The sequence below is a fragment of the Bombina bombina genome, chromosome 3, assembly GCF_027579735.1.
Source record: "Bombina bombina isolate aBomBom1 chromosome 3, aBomBom1.pri, whole genome shotgun sequence".
NCBI classification, from domain to species: Eukaryota; Metazoa; Chordata; class Amphibia; order Anura; family Bombinatoridae; genus Bombina; species Bombina bombina.
The window spans coordinates 752,323,104-752,341,002 of record NC_069501.1 but is presented as its reverse complement, the minus strand read 5'-3'; the positions used below and the strand labels follow the sequence as shown (position 1 = coordinate 752,341,002).

The following is a 17,899-nucleotide window of genomic DNA, read 5'->3' as shown; positions in this document are numbered from 1 at the left end:
AGAATGTTTACTATGAATAACACAATGTTTAAAAGATATCGACTAAAATATTTGTTATTAATATACTATTGAAAAATATAACAAATATACTAGTAAAAACAATTAAGGAACATGGAGGTTTATCACAATCTTGTTAATGTTTATTAGTGTTAAGTGTTTATTATCAATTACATCAAGTAACATGATGAAGCTGGAAAGATTAGTATCAGGGACATTACTTTCTAATTTCATCCAATATAGTGGCAGATTATTTCAATTCAGGTACTTCTTGATAATAAACTGAAAAGTGTTGACCGGGTTTATGAATTCCTTTTACCTGTTTAATTCGGTTAGTGACAGTGGCCACAAAAATGTCATTGTTAAGTATAAAGAATATGGATTGCAATAAAAAAAACAGTATAGGCACATGGTAACTATGGTGCAATTTCTTCACCAAAATGATAATGAAAACAGTGATGCCAATAAACAATGAAAATGGCTGATTGTACCATTAACATGCTAATTATCAAATTAAAAACTTGAATAAACACATAATAATTAAAAAAAAAAGTATCAGAGTCTTATTTTTAAATTATTGTCTAAAAAGAATAAAACATTCAATAAGCAGTTAAATCATCTAGTGATTCCTGTATATGACTTAGATATGATATTAAATAAATAATGCATTAGTTTTAATCCAATATATAATAACCTTATAGGTATTGTGTTTAAATATAGCCATGAGAAAATGATAATAATATTAAAGGGACAGTCTAGTTCAAAATAAACTTTCATGATTCAGATAGAGAATGTAATTTTAAACATATTTCCAATTTACTTTTATCACCAATTTTGCTTTGTTCTCTTGGTATTCTTAGTTGAAAGCTAAACCTAGGAGGTTCATATGCAAATTTCTAAGCCCTTGAAGGCCACCTCTTCTCTCAGAGCATTTTAACAGTTTTTCACCACTAGAGGGTGTTAGTTCACGTTTGTCATATAGATAACACTGTGCTCATGCACGTGGAGATCCAGTGAGCCAGTTCTGATTGGCTAAAATGGATGTCTGTCAAAAGAATTGAATTAAGGGGGCAGTTTGCAGAGGCTTAGATACAATGTAATCACAGAGGTAAAAAGTATATTTATATAACTTTGTTGGTTATGCAAAACTAGGGAATGGGTAATAAAGTGATTATCTATCTTTTTAAACAATAACAATTCTGGTGTAGACTGTCTCTTTAAAATACAACAGTTTTCATTATTATTCAAATGCAATTTTTTTTTTGGGGGGGGGCTTGGTAATCTGAGTAATAGATTCCATCTGAAATGTCTGACCTTCTATCATGGTGGTATCCTGTGTAATGGTCCACATGGATTTAAATGTTTTCAAAGTGTCCATTAGTTTAGTTTGAAAAAAAACATAATACTATTAAAACAGCATGGTCTTTAATGGAATTCAAGCATTCTGAGGCAGTAGAGTGCACACTAGCTACTGAAATAAGCAAAAAGGTGATCTAATGAATAGCTAATGTTTTTTGAGAAGGATGTTATAGGAGTAACAATGCTCTTATTGTGCTGCCATGGAAAAATAGACCAGTCAATACAGTAGATTTGCATAATCAACAAATGCATGATAACAAGACAATGCAACAGCACTTAGTCTAAACTTCAAGCGATTAGTAGATTTTTTTTTCTGACAAATTTCAGTTATCTATTTCCACTCCTCCTGCATCATGTGACAGCCATCAGTCAATCACAAATGCATATACGTATATTCTGTGAATTCTTGCTCATGCTCAGTAGGAGCTGGTGACTCAAAAAGTGTAAATATAAAAAGACTGTGCATAGTTTGTTAATAGAAGTAATTTGGAAAGTTGTTAAAAAAAATTACTGCTCTATCTGAATTATGAAAGTTTAATTTTGACTCTAGTGGTCTTTTAACAACAGATAGTAGTCTACCAGTAGCATAAAGGTATGACAATGTTATAATAATATATAATATAATATTATATATATATATATATATATATATATATATATATATATATGTTCTTATTGTGTTGTCTATGAGGGAATGTGGAGAACTATTTTTCCAACTCTACTAACCATGCTTCAAAATATAATATTTACTGATAAAGATGTTACACATGTGTTAAAAAAAATATGATAATACACAGCGTATAACAACTTAAATCATTTCAACAGCTAGGCAAAAAGTTTAAAATTAGAAAAAGGGATACCAGACCTAAGAAAAAGAACAGAATAATGTTCTTTGTCAAACATAAACTGTTTAAGAAAACCAAATGTCTTTCTTATTGGTAGCTATAGATGTGTGCACATTGTAAATTAAAGAAAAATGTTGGTTCTCCTAAAAGACCACTATATTTTCTAGCTTTGAAAATAGTCACCAGGCAATAAAAATTGTGTGAACATATTTTACAACCTGTACAAAGGTTTCCGAGATGCATAAAAGTTCATTCGTTTCTAAATAGTCACCCGGCAATGCAGTTGTGTGTAACATATTTTACAGCCTGTACAGAGAGGTTTCAAAGACATATAACAGTTCATTCTCTGCCAAAGTTATCTTGCCAATAAGTTTTATTGACTGGAGCTGTGCCACTGATCATGAAGTTCAAGAACCATACTGTAAATTGAAGTTTATTCCAAGTAATACAACTTTCTCCAGATATGTCATACAAGTAATCTCTGAAGCCATTATTTTGTCCATTTTGAGAAAATACAGCTCCTGGTAGCATGCTCCTTTGTTTAGCCTTTATTGCTTTGGGATAAATACAGATTGGCAAAACTGGCAAAAGAATATAGAAATATGTGATAAAGTACCTAATCACTGTCTGACACTGCGCTTTCTGCGCCACAAGGCTCAGACATTTACAGGTTCATAATGATCTTATGACGGTGGGGTATTTCAGTTGTTCAGTTTGATGATTAATCCATTTTAAACAGGCATGAATACTGTTAGAGAATGATTCAAAAGACAATGACAGACTTTTTGCCAGCAGCGAAGAATAACTATTCAACTTTTGATTTTATTCCTGATTCACTGTGTGATTGCCAGCACAAGATTTAGGTCATCTTATAATTACTGTTGCTATGATATATATTAAAGGGACCGTTTACACCAATTTTCATATAACTGCATGTAATAGACACTACTATTAAGAATAAGACGCACAGATACTGATATAAAAATCCAGTATAAAACTGTTTAAAAACTTACTTAGAAGCTCTCAGTTTAGCTCTGTTAAAAAGGTAGCTGGAAAGCTCACTGTAAGTGGGAAATCAGACACCCCCCCCTTATTTTGCATATGAAAAGACCCTTTACACAAACAGTAGCAAGCTGGAGTAGGTAGCTGACGGTATTCTCATAAAACTTTGGGGCTTGGTTAGGAGTCTGAAAATCAGAGCAATGTTATTTAAAAATAAGCAAAACTATAAAAAAAAATCTTAAAAACTTTATGGGCTATATAAATACATCATCTACAAAACATTTATGCAAAGAAAAAATGAGTGTATAATGTCCCTTTAATGCAGTTTGTTTACAGTATGTCATTTTATAAAACACACAATACTTTTTACTTTTCTTTTTATAAATTATGTTACCATAGGTAATATTTTGAAAATATTGAAATAAATTTATATATATATATATATATATATATATATATATATATATATATATATATATAAAAAGAGAGAAAAATATCTGAATTCAATTATTGACAAATGCATGATGTTTATAGGCACAGTTTACTCAAAAACTTTCTCTTCTTAAATTTGTTCCCAATGATCCATTTTACCTGCTGGAGTGTATTAAATTGTTGAGAAATAGTTACTTAGGGGCCAATTTATCAAGGGCCGAATGGCCCCTGATGCCCCTGTTTCTGCGTAAGCCTTCAGGCTCGCCAGAAACAGCAGTTATGAAGCAGTGGTCCTTAACTGGTCCACTGCCTCTGAGGCTGCGGACATCCATTCGCCTGATCCTATACGATCGGTTTGGTTGATACCCCCTGCTAGCGGCCGATTGGCCGAAAATCTGCATGGGGCGGCATTGCACAAGCAGTTTACTAAAACTGCTTGTGCAATGTTAAATGCTGACAGCATATGCTGTCGGCATTCAGCGATGTCTGGCGAACATGATACGCTGTATCGTATCATGTCCTTCCAGACGTTGATAAATTGGCCCCTATGTCTTTATATCAGCATTTTAATGAACGTTTCTATACCTAGGTATAGGCTATTGGGGAACTATGTAAACACAGACAGCTGAAGAAATTACACTCACAGTGGGAGGTGCAAGAGATAACGCTCTAAAATGTTCATTTTCAATTGTTCTTTCTAAGTATTGTACAGAGACAGAGATAAAAAAAGGGGAGCATTTGAGTGATAAGAAAATGAGAGCTGATCTGTCTGCAAGATTATCCTATATTGATGGGCTGTGGTTTGCAAAAAGAAGCATAAATGAGCAATTTCTCATACATGTTATACTCTGCAGCTGGTATAACATGTTATTGGGAACACAATCAGGGAAAAACAATTTTGAAGTGAACTGTCCCTTTAATGGTTTTACACAGAGTAATAGGGCTCCGTTTATCATAGGTATGGTGGCATACACTGTCTGCATTTAACATTGCAGAAGCATTACATAAGAAATGCTTGTTCAATGCCACCCCCTGCTCGCTGGCAGATAATTAGCCACTAGCAGGGGCTGTCAATCATCCCAATCGGATTGAATAAGGATGATTTCAATCTGCCACCTCTTAAGAACACTTCTACAACTATTGTTTAAGGCTTTAGCTGGGATATACTGTAAGTAACTGATTGTTTTCTCCTCTATTTTCCCCCATGTTGTCTTCTTTGGAGATATCCTTACTGTGTCTAGATTCCCACGGGCACACAGTTTGGAGGGTTTACCTCTTCTTTAGGGCAGGACTAATTTGTAGGGAGCAAAGATGATGATATTTATCATATATTACATTTATTAAATTAACATGGAAAAAAAAATTTTTCTTTAAATAATCATCAGTGTTTAGCACAATTATTTTAGTCTTCCCATAGATTACTAAACAAAGTAAACACTTATACTTGTCCTTTACTATTATTCTATAGTTTTTTTCTATCTATCTATCTATCTATTTATCTATCATCCATCCATCATGTTAGAAATAGGATTTTTTGAGTTATAGATCTGTCATTGAATGCTGGTGAAAAACCTCTATGGTAAAATATCTTAATATTATTTTTACATTTTTTATCATGTATTAGCAGTCACATTAGTGGTGAGAATATATCTACATTGGTAGTCTCTCACCCCTTTGATATCATGTTAGTTCTTAGTATAGGTACTTCAGTTTTTTTTGTCATCACATACATCATAAAACATAGTACACAAAACACTTGTCCTTCATTCCCCATTTAATTCAGTATTTTCTATTTATTTATTTTAAAAGTAGTATTGCTTGAGCAAAAGATTTTCCCACTGTAACAACATCTTTGTATTATTTCTACATTCCCCCCCCCCCCCATATATTAGCACTTAGATATCACTTAGATGTCACAGTTTAGTAACACTGGCCTAGATTTAGAGTTTGGCGGTAGCCGTAAAAAACGCTGGTTTTAGGCTACTGCCGGTATTTGGAGTCAGTCAGGAAAGGGTCTAACGCTCAATTTTCAGCCGCGACTTTTCCATACCGCAGATCCCCTTACGTCATTTGTGTATCCTATCTTTTCATTCTATTGGCTGTTCCGATCAGCCAATCAGAATCAAGTTCAATCCAATTGGCTGATCCAATCAGCCAATCAGATTGAGCTTGCATTCTATTGGCTGATCGGAACAGCCAATAGAATGCGAGCTCAATCTGATTGGCTGATTGGATCAGCCAATCGGATTGAACTTGATTCTGATTGGCTGATTCCATCAGCCAATCAGAATATTCCTACCTTAATTCCGATTGGCTGATAGAATCCTATCAGCCAATCGGAATTCGAGGGACGTCATCTTGGATGATGTCATTTAAAGGAACCGTCATTCATCGTCTAGTCGTCGGTTGAAGAGGATGTTCCGCGTCAGCTTGGAAGAAGATGGTTCCACTCCGCTCCAGAAGAAAGAAGATTGAAGATGCGGCTTGATAGAAGACTTCATCCCGATGATGGACTTCCGACTTCAGCCCGATGATGGATTTCTTCAGTCGCCGCTTGGATCCAGACTTCAGCCCGAGGATGGACGTCACTCTTCAGCCCCCCCGCTTGGGCTTGGATCAAGACATCGGAGGCTCTTCTGGACAGATCGGGACCCGGTGAGGTGAAGACAAGGTAGGGAGATCTTCAGGGGCTTAGTGTTAGGTTTATTTAAGGGGGGTTTTGGTTAGATTAGGGGTATGTGGGTGGTGGGTTGTAATGTTGGGGGAGGGTATTGTATGTGTTTTTTTCCAGGCAAAAGAGCTGAATTCTTTGGGGCATGCCCCGCAAAGGGCCCTTTTCAGGGCTGGTAAGGTAAAAGAGCTTTGAACTTTTTTAATTTAGAATAGGGTAGGGCATTTTTTTTATTTTGGGGGGCTTTGTTATTTTATTAGGGGGCTTAGAGTAGGTGTAATTAGTTTAAAATTGTTGTAATATTTTTCTAATGTTTGTAAATATTTTTTTATTTTTTGTAACTTAGTTCTTTTTTATTTTTTGTACTTTAGTTAGTTTATTTCATTGTATTTATTTGTAGATATTGTATTTAAATAATTTATTGATAGTGTAGTGTTAGGTTTAATTGTAGATAATTGTTGGTATTTTATTTAATTAATTTATTGATAGTGTAGTGTTAGGTTTAATTGTAACTTAGGTTAGGATTTATTTTACAGGTAATTTTGTAATTATTTTAACTATTTTAGCTATTAAATAGTTCTTAAATATTTAATAGCTATTGTACCTGGTTAAAATAAATACAAAGTTACCTGTAAAATAAATATTAATCCTAAAATAGCTATAATATAATTATAATTTATGTTGTAGCTATATTAGGGTTTATTTTACAGGTAAGTATTTAGCTTTAAATAGGAATAATTTATTTAATAAGAGTTAATTAATTTCGTTAGATGTAAATTATATTTAACCTAGGGGGGTGTTAGTGTTAGACTTAGCTTTAGGGGTTAATACATTTATTAGAATAGCGGTGAGCTCCAGTCGGCAGATTAGGGGTTAATGTTTGAAGTTAGGTGTCGGTGATGTTAGGGAGGGCAGATTAGGGGTTAATACTATTTATTATAGGGTTAGTGAGGCGGATTAGGGGTTAATAACTTTATTATAATAGCGGTGCGGTCCGCTCGGCAGATTAGGGGTTAATAAGTGTAAGCAGGTGGAGGCGACGTTGTGGGGGGCAGATTAGGGGTTAATAAATATAATGAAGTGGTCGGCGGTGTTAGGGGCAGCAGATTAGGGGTACATAGGGATAATGTAAATAGCGGCGGTTTACGGAGTGGCAGATTAGGGGTTAATAATAATCTGCAGGGGTCAGCGATAGCGGGGGCGGCAGAATAGGGGTTAATAAGTGTAAGGTTAGGGGTGTTTAGACTCGGGGTACATGTTAGAGTGTTAGGTGCAAACGTAGGAAGTGTTTCCCCATAGGAAGCAATGGGGCTGCGTTAGGAGCTGAACGCGGCTTTTTTGCAGGTGTTAGTTTTTTTTTCAGCTCAAACAGCCCCATTGTTTTCTATGGGGGAATCATGCACGAGCACGTTTTTGAAGCTGGCCGCGTCCGTAAGCAACTCTGGTATCGAGAGTTGCAGTGGCGTTAAATATGCCTGTACGCTCCCTTTTTGGAGCCTAACGCAGCCATTCTGTGAACTCTCAATACCAGAGGTATTTAAAAGGTGCGGCCAGAAAAAAGCCAGCGTTAGCTCCGCGGGTCGTTACCGACAAAACTCTAAATCTAGCCGACTGTGTTGCCACACAGATCATTTTTTGGGGGGAGGGGCGAGCTGTGACTCATGAAATGAACAAGCCCACAACAATGCATTACAAGTGGAGACCCATCATAATGGCGTGATGGGTGTACTTTAATTTTATTTTTCATGTTTAAGTCTATTTTACACTATGAAAATTGTAATATTTGGCAATGTTGTAATATGTTCCAATGTTTTAGATTAATGACCATGGTTACAAAAAATGTGCATGGACGATCTGTGGATGTATTTAAAAGGATTTTACAGTTTGGGGCGGGTGGGTCTATTTTTTGGCATTCTGATTGGGTGGGATGTTGGGGGAGGGTTTGTACTTTGCTTAAAGGGCCTTTATATATAGGAGCCTGAATATACATAACCATAAGCCTTATAAAACAGCTATGTACATGCTGAGAAATGCATCACTATTTTAATTAAATACTTTTTTATTCAGATTCCTGTGCTATATGCTGATGTGCTGCTATACATTGTTTTAGCACCCTCACAGATGCTAATGTGGAATCCAGTTTTTCTACTATATGCCCTATCTGGGAGCTGGACGTCATAGTGAGGAGATATTTCTGTATCCTGAGGAGACATTACAGGGCAACTCCGAAGACCTGGCATGCTGCATTGCACTTATATTTAGTGCAGCCAACACATGTGAGAGAACAGTCACCACTGTATAGTTAAATGAGTTAACACTGCTTAGAAACTTGTGCTAGACTACTATTGCAACATGCAATTTCTGATTGGTCTCCAATATATTTCTATAAAAGAATGTGTATATACACATATTCACACATTAATATATATGCATATAAGCATATACATATATATTTATAGTGAACAAACAGTCCCCATAGACCTCAACGTAAAAGCACTTTTCAGTGCTGTTTATTTCTAACACCCCACCTGCTCCATTTAACCCCTAAAAACTGCTTAGTGCATTTTTTCTTATTAAAAATACTAATATTTTTTATTTTCAAAAAGCCACAATAGCTGGTTATTTATTGCGCACCCGTAAGCGGGCAAATTTGAACACAATAAATTAGCGCTCCACTTGTAATCTAGCCTATTATGTCTTAACTTGGAGTTGCTGTGTCTCTGATGTTATCAGCATGATCTAGTGTCTTGTATATTTTAAACATAAAAAGTGAAAAGGTGGGTTTCTGACTACAGCTGTAAACCAGACACTGGATTTATGTTTCCTTCTCATAGCATAGTAGCTCATTTTTGATGCTGAAGAAAAAAAAAAAAAAGAAATATAAACATGCCTTTTGAATGTTTAACTGCTGGGAAGAACAGGATTTATATCAAGCATAGGGTAGAAAGTCAAATATGTTAAATGTAAAAAAGGAACAAGTGAAATGGTTGAAGGAGAGACAGATTCTATCTAAAAAAAAAAAAAAAAAAATCAGATGTATCTGAATGTTAAAGGGACAGTCTAGTCAAAATTAAACTTTCATGATTCAGATAGGGCATGCAATTTTAAACAACTTTCCAATGTAATTTTTTTTTTAAGCTAAACCTAGGTAGGCTTGTGTGCTATTTTCTAAGTCCTTGAAGGCCGCCTACTATCTGAGTGTATTTTGACAGTTTTTCACAGCTAGACAGAGTTAGTTCATGTGTGTCATATAGATAATATTGTGCACTCCCGTGGAGTTATTTATTAGTCAGCAATAATTGGCTAAAATGCAAGTCTGTCAAAAGCATAGAGATAGAGGGCAGTCTGCAGAGGCTTAGATATAAGGTAATCACAGAGGTAAAACTATATTAATATGTACTATGTATGTTGGACATGCAAAACCAGAGAATGGGTAATAAAGGGATTATCTATCTTTTTATACAATAAAAATTCTAGCATAGACTGTCCCTTCAAACTAATATCAAGGACTTATTTTTAAGTTGTGTATGGGGTCATAATTGGCCAGGAACAAAATTAAACTTACATAATTGGTCCATTAATCAATTACCTGACAATAAAATTGTTGGATATACCAGTAGATTTTGAAAATAGTAAATTTTTACTTCTGAAGCCTTCCCACCTAAACCGTGTAAATTTGAACTTTTGGACCATTCCCACCTGCAGAAAAGTCTTCCCCCTTTAGAATAATGCTCATAACTGTATGAAAGAAGGAAATATTTTTTGCTGCATTTATTCATAAAAGGGTTCCCTTGTTTTTCATTTTGAAATTAATACAAAAAAATTGTAATTGTGCCTAATAGAAAATCTGACTTTTACTGACTTAAGTGTCTTAAAATCAGAGTTATGTTATATCAAAGTTTATACTAAAATATCATAAATACCTAAGTATTGTGTAGTAATCAAAGGGTTAAGCAAATGTTTAGTTATCTATTTAAAAAAGAAAGAAATTCAAAATACAATAATTTTACTGTAATGCCAACATAATTTTAGATACTGTACACGCAAAACATAAGGCAAAGACATTCCTTAGTTTCATTTTTTGTTACTTAATAGAATTTGACACCCCCACTAAATAGAACCTTTTGAATCAAAGGTCCAGGCACAATTAAGACATTCTGAGTAATTAAGTATAAAGCATGCAGTGTCTGGGAGAAAAGAAGAGTTGATATGGATATAGATAATTAAACATTTACAGTAAGCTACTTGGATTTTCATGTTATAGATGATGATCTAGCTAAGTTTCTTCCTGGTGATGTATGTCTTATGCATTTTACCATTTACAACTGATTATACATTAACATTAGTCATATTAATTTTAGGCATATTTACAATAATGGGCTCGATTTATTTCCCATTTGTCACAAATTAATTTTGATTAGTTGAAGTGAACTTTATTTTTATCATAATTGATTGTTTATGTACAGATGAAACTCAAAAATTAGAATATCGTCCAAAAGTTCATTTATTTCACTAATGCAACTTAAAAGGTGAAACTAATATATGAGATAGACTCATTACATGCAAAGCAAGATAGTTCAAGCCGTGATTTGTCATAATTGTGATGATTATGGCTTACAGCTCATGAAAACCCCAAATCCACAATCTCAGAAAATTAGAATATTACATGCAATCAATAAAATAAGGATTGTAAATAGAACAATATCGGACCTCTGAAAAGTATAAGCATGCATACTGTATGTACTCAGTACTTTGTTGGGCCCATTTTGCAGCAATTACTGCCTCAATGAGGCGTGTCATGGAATCTATCAGCCTGTGGCACTGCTGAGGTGTTATGTAAGACCAGGATGCTTCAATAGTGGCCTTCAGCTCTTCTGCATTATTCGGTCTCATGTCTCTCATCTTTCTCTTGGCAATGCCCCATAGATTCTCTATGGGGTTCAGGTCAGGCGAGTTTGCTGTCCAATCAAGCACAGTTATCCCATGGTCATTGAACCAGGTTTTGGTGCTTTTGGCAGTGTCCTGCTGGAAAATGAAGTCAGCATCCCCATAGAGCTCATCTGCAGAAGGAAGCATGAAGTGCTCCAAAATCTCCTGGTAGACAGCTGCGTTGACCCTGGACTTAATGAAGCACAGTGGACCAACACCAGCAGATGACATGGCTCCCCAAATCAACACAGACTGTGGAAACTTCACACTGGACTTCAAGCATCTTGCAGTGTGTGCCTCTCCATTCTTCCTCCATACTCTGGGTCTTTGGTTTCCAAATGAGATGCAAAATTTGCTCTCATCCGAAAAGAGGTACTTTGGACCACTGAGCAACAGACCAGGTCTGTTTTTCTTTAGCCCTGGTAAGACGCTTCTGATGTTGTTTGTTGTTCATAAGCGGCTTGACAAGAGGAATACGACATTTGAAGCCCATGTCGAGGATCTGTATGTGTGTGGTGGCACTTGATGCACTGATTCCAGCCTCAGTCCACTCCTTGTGAAAGTCCACAACACTTTTGAATGGCCTTTTCCTGACAATCCTCTCCAGGCTGCGTTCATCCCTGCTGCTTGTGCACCTTTTTCTTCCACACTTTTCCCTTCCACATAACTTTCTATTAATGTGCTTTGATACAGCACTTTGGGAACATCCAACTTCTTTTGCAATTACCTTTTGAGGCTTTCCCTCCTTATGGAGGGTGACAATGATGATTTTCTGCACAACTGTCAGGTCAGCAGTCTTTCCCATGATTGTGATTCCTACTGAACCAGGCTGAAAGAGCATTTAAAGGCTCAGGACCCCTTTGCAGGTGTTATGGCTTAATTAGCTGATTAGAGTGGGACACTTTGAGCCTTGAATATTGCACCTTTTCACAATATTCTAATTTTCTGAGATTGTGGATTTGGGGTTTTCATGAGCTGTAAGCCATAATCATCACAATTATGACAAATCACGGCTTGAACTATCTTGCTTGGCATGTAATGAGTATATCTCATATATTAGTTTCACCTTTTAAGTTGCATTAGTGAAATAAATTAACTTTTGCACAATATTTGAATTTTTCGAGTTTCACCTGTATTGTTTTGGCTGTTTGTTTTGATCTTTTTTAGATAGTTATCTTTATTTATTAATGTATCTCATTCTATAAGGAGTGGAGTGGACTTTATAATTTGCTCAGATAGTTTCCTATACAGCCTAGTTTTGTTATCAGACTATATCCTTCTTTATTGCAGCTGCGGACATAGCTTCAGGGCTCTTATAGTGCAGGCTCACTTATGTGAGCCTGCAAATGTAAATGAAAAGCAGTAAGATCTGTCTTGTGTGTCTTAGTTGCTCAAGAGCAGGGAGTGAGATGCACAAGAGATTTTTTATGTAGTGGTAACTTCTGCCAGCAGATGCTGCACTGCCTAGGAACTTGTACACCTGCACCTAGGGCTATATGACTGAAAAACCATGGTGCTTCTTGTCTTTTTGTTATATTTTAAACTCATGTATCTATTTGTATGTCCAACCCCAGAGCACATTTCTAGTTTATGATATGCTGTTATTATCTTTTCAGATGCATTTTTTTAACCATGGGCAATTTATTCGATTTATCAATATTTTTTTCCCGAATGTGGAGTAAACTCTGTGGGGCATATTTATCAAAGTGCGAGTGGACATGATACAATGTAGTGTATTCATGTCCACTGCACATTGATAAATGCCGACAGCGATGAATGGACAAGCAGAGCTGCTTGTGCAGTACTGCCCCTGCAGATTCACATTCAATCGGCCGCTAGCCAGGGGGTTTCAATTAACCCAATTGTATTCGATCAGATTGATTTCTGTCCACCGCCTCAGAGCAGGCAGACAAGTTATGGAGCAGCAGTCTTTAGACAAGGGGGCATCAAGCTCCTTCAAAATGTATTGTGCAGTATTGTTCCCTGGCCATATCTTGAGACTGTAGCCTGTGTTGTTACTCAGGAGCAAGTTCAATATGACTTTGTTGCAAATTGTTTTCTATATGTGTGGTTGTAAGTGGAGATCGGTATTTTTGGCCATTCATTACCTGATTAGTTTGTTTGCTTCTGTTGTGTTAAAAGCTGAAATTCTTCTTCAGCTTTTGCACAAAATGTTTTGTGCATAAATATCTTGATATTTAGAGATATTAATTTTCTCCTCTATCGTGACTAGACCCCCTGTCCCTTCTGAAGAGAAGCAGCTCAGCAATATTGCTTCTGAAAAACATGCCAGAGGCATCATATTCTTAGAGGGATGGTCTGTGTTGCTTTGGGATTATGGTCATCAAGGCATCAGGACATTTTTCTCACATGATTTGGAGAAATGAAATGCAATATTTATACAGACTTAAAAATTCTTATGAGTACCTTATAATGTTTTTATATACTTCTATGAATTTACATAACAGTTAACCAGAATCACTTCATTTGATTTATGCCAAGGGTAAATTTAAGGGACAGTGTACTAAATAATTTCCCCTTTTATTTGTTTCCAGTGACTTGCTATATCAGCTGCTAGTTACGCCGCCATTTGGACCTAGACGGCAGAGTCAGAGCCTACCCACGAGCCACCGCATATCGAGAACTGCAGGCATCTCACACCTGTTTAGCGAGCTTAACAAAGCGATCACCTTACAATCCGGAGCAGTGAATGTTCAGGGAGACATTCGAGGCTGGAACAGACAGAAACCTGGTACAGTTGAAAAGCATGGGTGACGCAGCACTGTAACAGAGACCGAGGCAGATGCGCACTAGCACAACTTCCATATGCGATCCCCACGCTACAATATTAACACCATAAAAGTGTCCCAGTATACGCTGCAAATGCTCCACCTGTTAATCTACCCCTAAAACGAAGGACTCTCAAAGACTCAATATTAACTTATCGGAAGCAACTATTCACTTCAAGGCTCCGTAAGCTCGGAGGGGGAGATACTCGGAGTCAGATGAACCCACTTACTCATAGATTTAACATTTTGAAAGTTTGCATCGGACCCACTGGGCTTAACGAAGGCAGCTCATAGGTCGAGTAGGCAAGCTCCCATACGCCCAATTAAGCCTGAACAAATGTAGAACTTACATGCTGCTGCCCAAAGAGCCTTGAGGGATCTGGAGCTCAAAATGGATCTTAGATTTAATTACCTCATTACGCTCTCCAGACTCACTCGCAGTAACCGTGGGATTACGGAATGCAACCATATGGCTGCCGTTACCTATAAAATTCCAATAGAAGCCCCAATATCGTAATCCCTCTGCCTCACAAAACTCACCTCTGGAAGTCCAGCAGAAAGGAGTAAAGCTAATAACTATGAGGATGTTGTGCTAAGACCTCCAGATATTCCCTGTGCCGACTTTGCTGCAGACCTGTCTCAGATCCCCCTTACTGTTGGGGAGAGACTACTGACTTCTAAGATTGGTAGTAGGGACCTGCAGATCCAGCTCACTAACTCAGAAGATCCTCAAGGGTGCAAAGATCTCGCATTGAAGAAAGCTCCCGCAAGCAGCAAGAAATCGCACTCACTAGCGCTCTCATAAGAGCTCCTACTACAAGACACTCAGAATCAAGCACTTCTACTACCTATGTCCTTACCTCCGTTGGCAACTTCTGAGACGATGATTGTGACTGCGAGAGACCGGGAAGGCGCCCCCCGGTAGGTATGCAGTTACCCTTCCGGAAAACACCAAGTCAGCGGATGGTGAGATCGGAGGTGATCTGTAGACAACTGTCACTACCTGAAAGAGGTCAGGATTCAGACCGAACACTGTCCCCCTTGTTTACACATCCTGCAACTTGCTGGTCACTATGCTTGCTCCTATCTGATCTCTCAGGCAGTCAGGAGAGGAGAACTGGTATTGGCTGAACCTCTATACTGCGTGTGGGAATGGCAGAGGCTGTATATATTATTCCTACAGCCTTCCCTGGTGACTAGAAGGGCCCTAGACCTAGGATATTATACTTATGTTGTTCTCAAATATGTAACATGGTAATATGTCAAACCTGTTATGACTGGCTCTAAAAGATTTATGTACTGTCTGACCACCCCATGCTGTTAAGTTTATACCCTACTGTTTTAAGAGTTTTCTACATATTCCTCACCCCTCCTCCACATAGTCTATTGCATATGGGGGACTTTATTGCTACACACTATCTGTCTGATTTTAAACATGCTAAAGTCGAGTGACATGTGGTAGTCTGTTCCTCATGTATCTCCTCCACACTATTATATTCCACTTTTACAGAGACTTAAGATAGGTTATGCAGATCTCCTATACTACATCTTACCATTTAAATAAGCTAGTACCTAGTTGATAGCCCAGCTGATTGCATGGCCTCTTCTCTTCACTTGATGATGGGCCATACATTTATCTGGGTAGCCCAACTCTGACTTTGTATAAACTACACATAAAACAACCAAATTCAGGTGCCAGCTCAACCTTCTTCACCTTACTATACAGTTAGCTCTCATACCTATCTTGGACCTGGGTATATATAGGCCCCACCTTACCCTACAATGTGTCACTAATCACCAGAATATGATTGAACTGTACATTGATGCTCACTCTTAAGCATGTTCAAGGTATAAGGGAGTCTATGGATGATTGTTGCTATCTAGCTTGATATATATTTATACTGCAGTATAGCCTATTGCCCCACTATGTACAATACCCATAACATTGTCAGAGTTCCAATCTTAATAACATAACTATACTCATACTACCCTTAGTAATCTAGCATCATTTTATTTACCCAGAAGGTCTATTTACGTTATAGTAAGCATATAACTCACTGAGTCCCGCAGAAAATGCTTCTGTGGGGCCTAGAAGAGAAGGCAGTACTGGCCAGTTCTGAGACTGAAAATAAGATGTCTATCCATTAAGTAATTAGATAAGCTGACTTTGTAATGCAGAAGATACGGCAGGACCAAAACGTTCACTCGCTTAATTTCTACCATATTTAGATACTTATCTCCAATTAGCAATATGATACTCTCCCATTTGTTTTCTAGTACTCGGTGAGTGACCTTCTACTTCACTAGATCACCCCCCTAAATTGATTAGGTCTCCCAAGGCCTAAGTGTCACCTAATGGAGCAGTCTATTAGCTCAAATGAGGTCCAATCTTTATATGTGTTGTGATGTAACTGTTGTGTAACAGCTTGTAATCATATAGTTTCAGCTCAAATGCTTGCTCAGGTCATCTGGACAGTTTAGGGGAAAGACATTCTAACTTATTATACGACTCTATTCGAGACTATGTAATTACTCTTTGCCCTCTATAAGGGACGGATGTGTACCTGTTCTTCACCCTCATATCCCTATAAGGCTGCTATAATACAGACTAGACAATATACCTGATATTATCATAGTATGTTGTACTTAAGCTTTGCAACCTGGTTCATCCACCTCACCTTTTAAACAGGGACATAAGATAGCACAATAAATCAGATAATTGCAGATGATTGTAGGATGAGGTTTATATCATACTTTAGCTCGGACTATTGCTTATAGGGTTGCCCTAGCTCTCATAACATATATTATTTATAATGGCACGCCCCCCCCCCCCACAATTTAACTCCCCTCCCCAATTAAAGTGGCTCCAGTCCACTGACTCATCCCAACTATAATTTAAACCATTTTACTACCCACTTACTCATGTAGGCAAGCTCATTGTATATATAATCCTCGAGTTCCTATACACTAAATGTTCTATATGCCTCACTAATAGACTCCCCAAAATCTATGCACCTACACCACATCATGATTCGTTATACCATGTAGTATATGGTTTACAGAAAATGAGGTTCCTAATATCTCTACACAGGTTATTTATTTTTGTTTTAACTACTACTTCGTTATTAGACTACATTAGACACTGATCAGAATAATCTATACTTGTCACTGTAAATCTCTGATGTTTCATGATATTTTGTATTTAACCTGTGTAAATTGGTTATTGTCTGCTACTATTTCTCCCAACCTCAATGCAAAACGTTTAAAAAAACAACAAAAAACATATTATTTCAAGTGGGCTGAGCTTGCCGGAAGAGAAAAGATCATTATCATGTCTCTTTCTATATATACACAAAGTCACATTTCGACATTTTCAATATGGGTGGTGGTTTCAAAGCATAAAGTCAACTATTTTTTTCTAAATAATATTTATAACTTAACAAAATACTAAAAAAAAATTCTTGTATATCTTACCTTGCACTTCTCTAAGTGTATTTTGACTGTGTCTGCCTTTGCAACTGATGTACTTTGTGCTTTTAGCCAGTTCTCTGCAGAAATCACTGCTTGTTCCAAGTGATGTAATTTGGAGTAAAAAGCAACAATGCTGTTCTGATAATCCAGCCATGAAAGTCTTTCACTCAGTAGCTGACATAAGTCAGTCCAACGACTGTTCAGATGTTGGGAGGCCTGCTTGATATTGTCTACATTCAAACCATCTAAAAAAACAAACAAATACAGAAATACATGTGTAAAACAACTATTAACATTTTATTAGAGCTGTATAGGCCTATATATTCTAACCTTCTCCTAACTTCTCCTTTTTAAAAGTAAATGTCTGAATCTATTTGAGTAAAGTGGAATACTTGTAGGAGATA

At 36.8% G+C, this 17,899-nt stretch overlaps 1 protein-coding gene across 1 annotated transcript in view; it reads right to left on the bottom strand.

Moving 5' to 3' along the window:
- Positions 1-17,899, bottom strand: part of DMD (dystrophin) — a 4,487,195-nt gene that overhangs the window by 2,727,089 nt on the left and 1,742,207 nt on the right. The window contains exon 20 of the mRNA XM_053707599.1: positions 17,499-17,740. Within this exon, the coding sequence (XP_053563574.1) occupies positions 17,499-17,740 (242 nt within the window). The remainder of the gene's footprint in view (positions 1-17,498; positions 17,741-17,899) is intronic.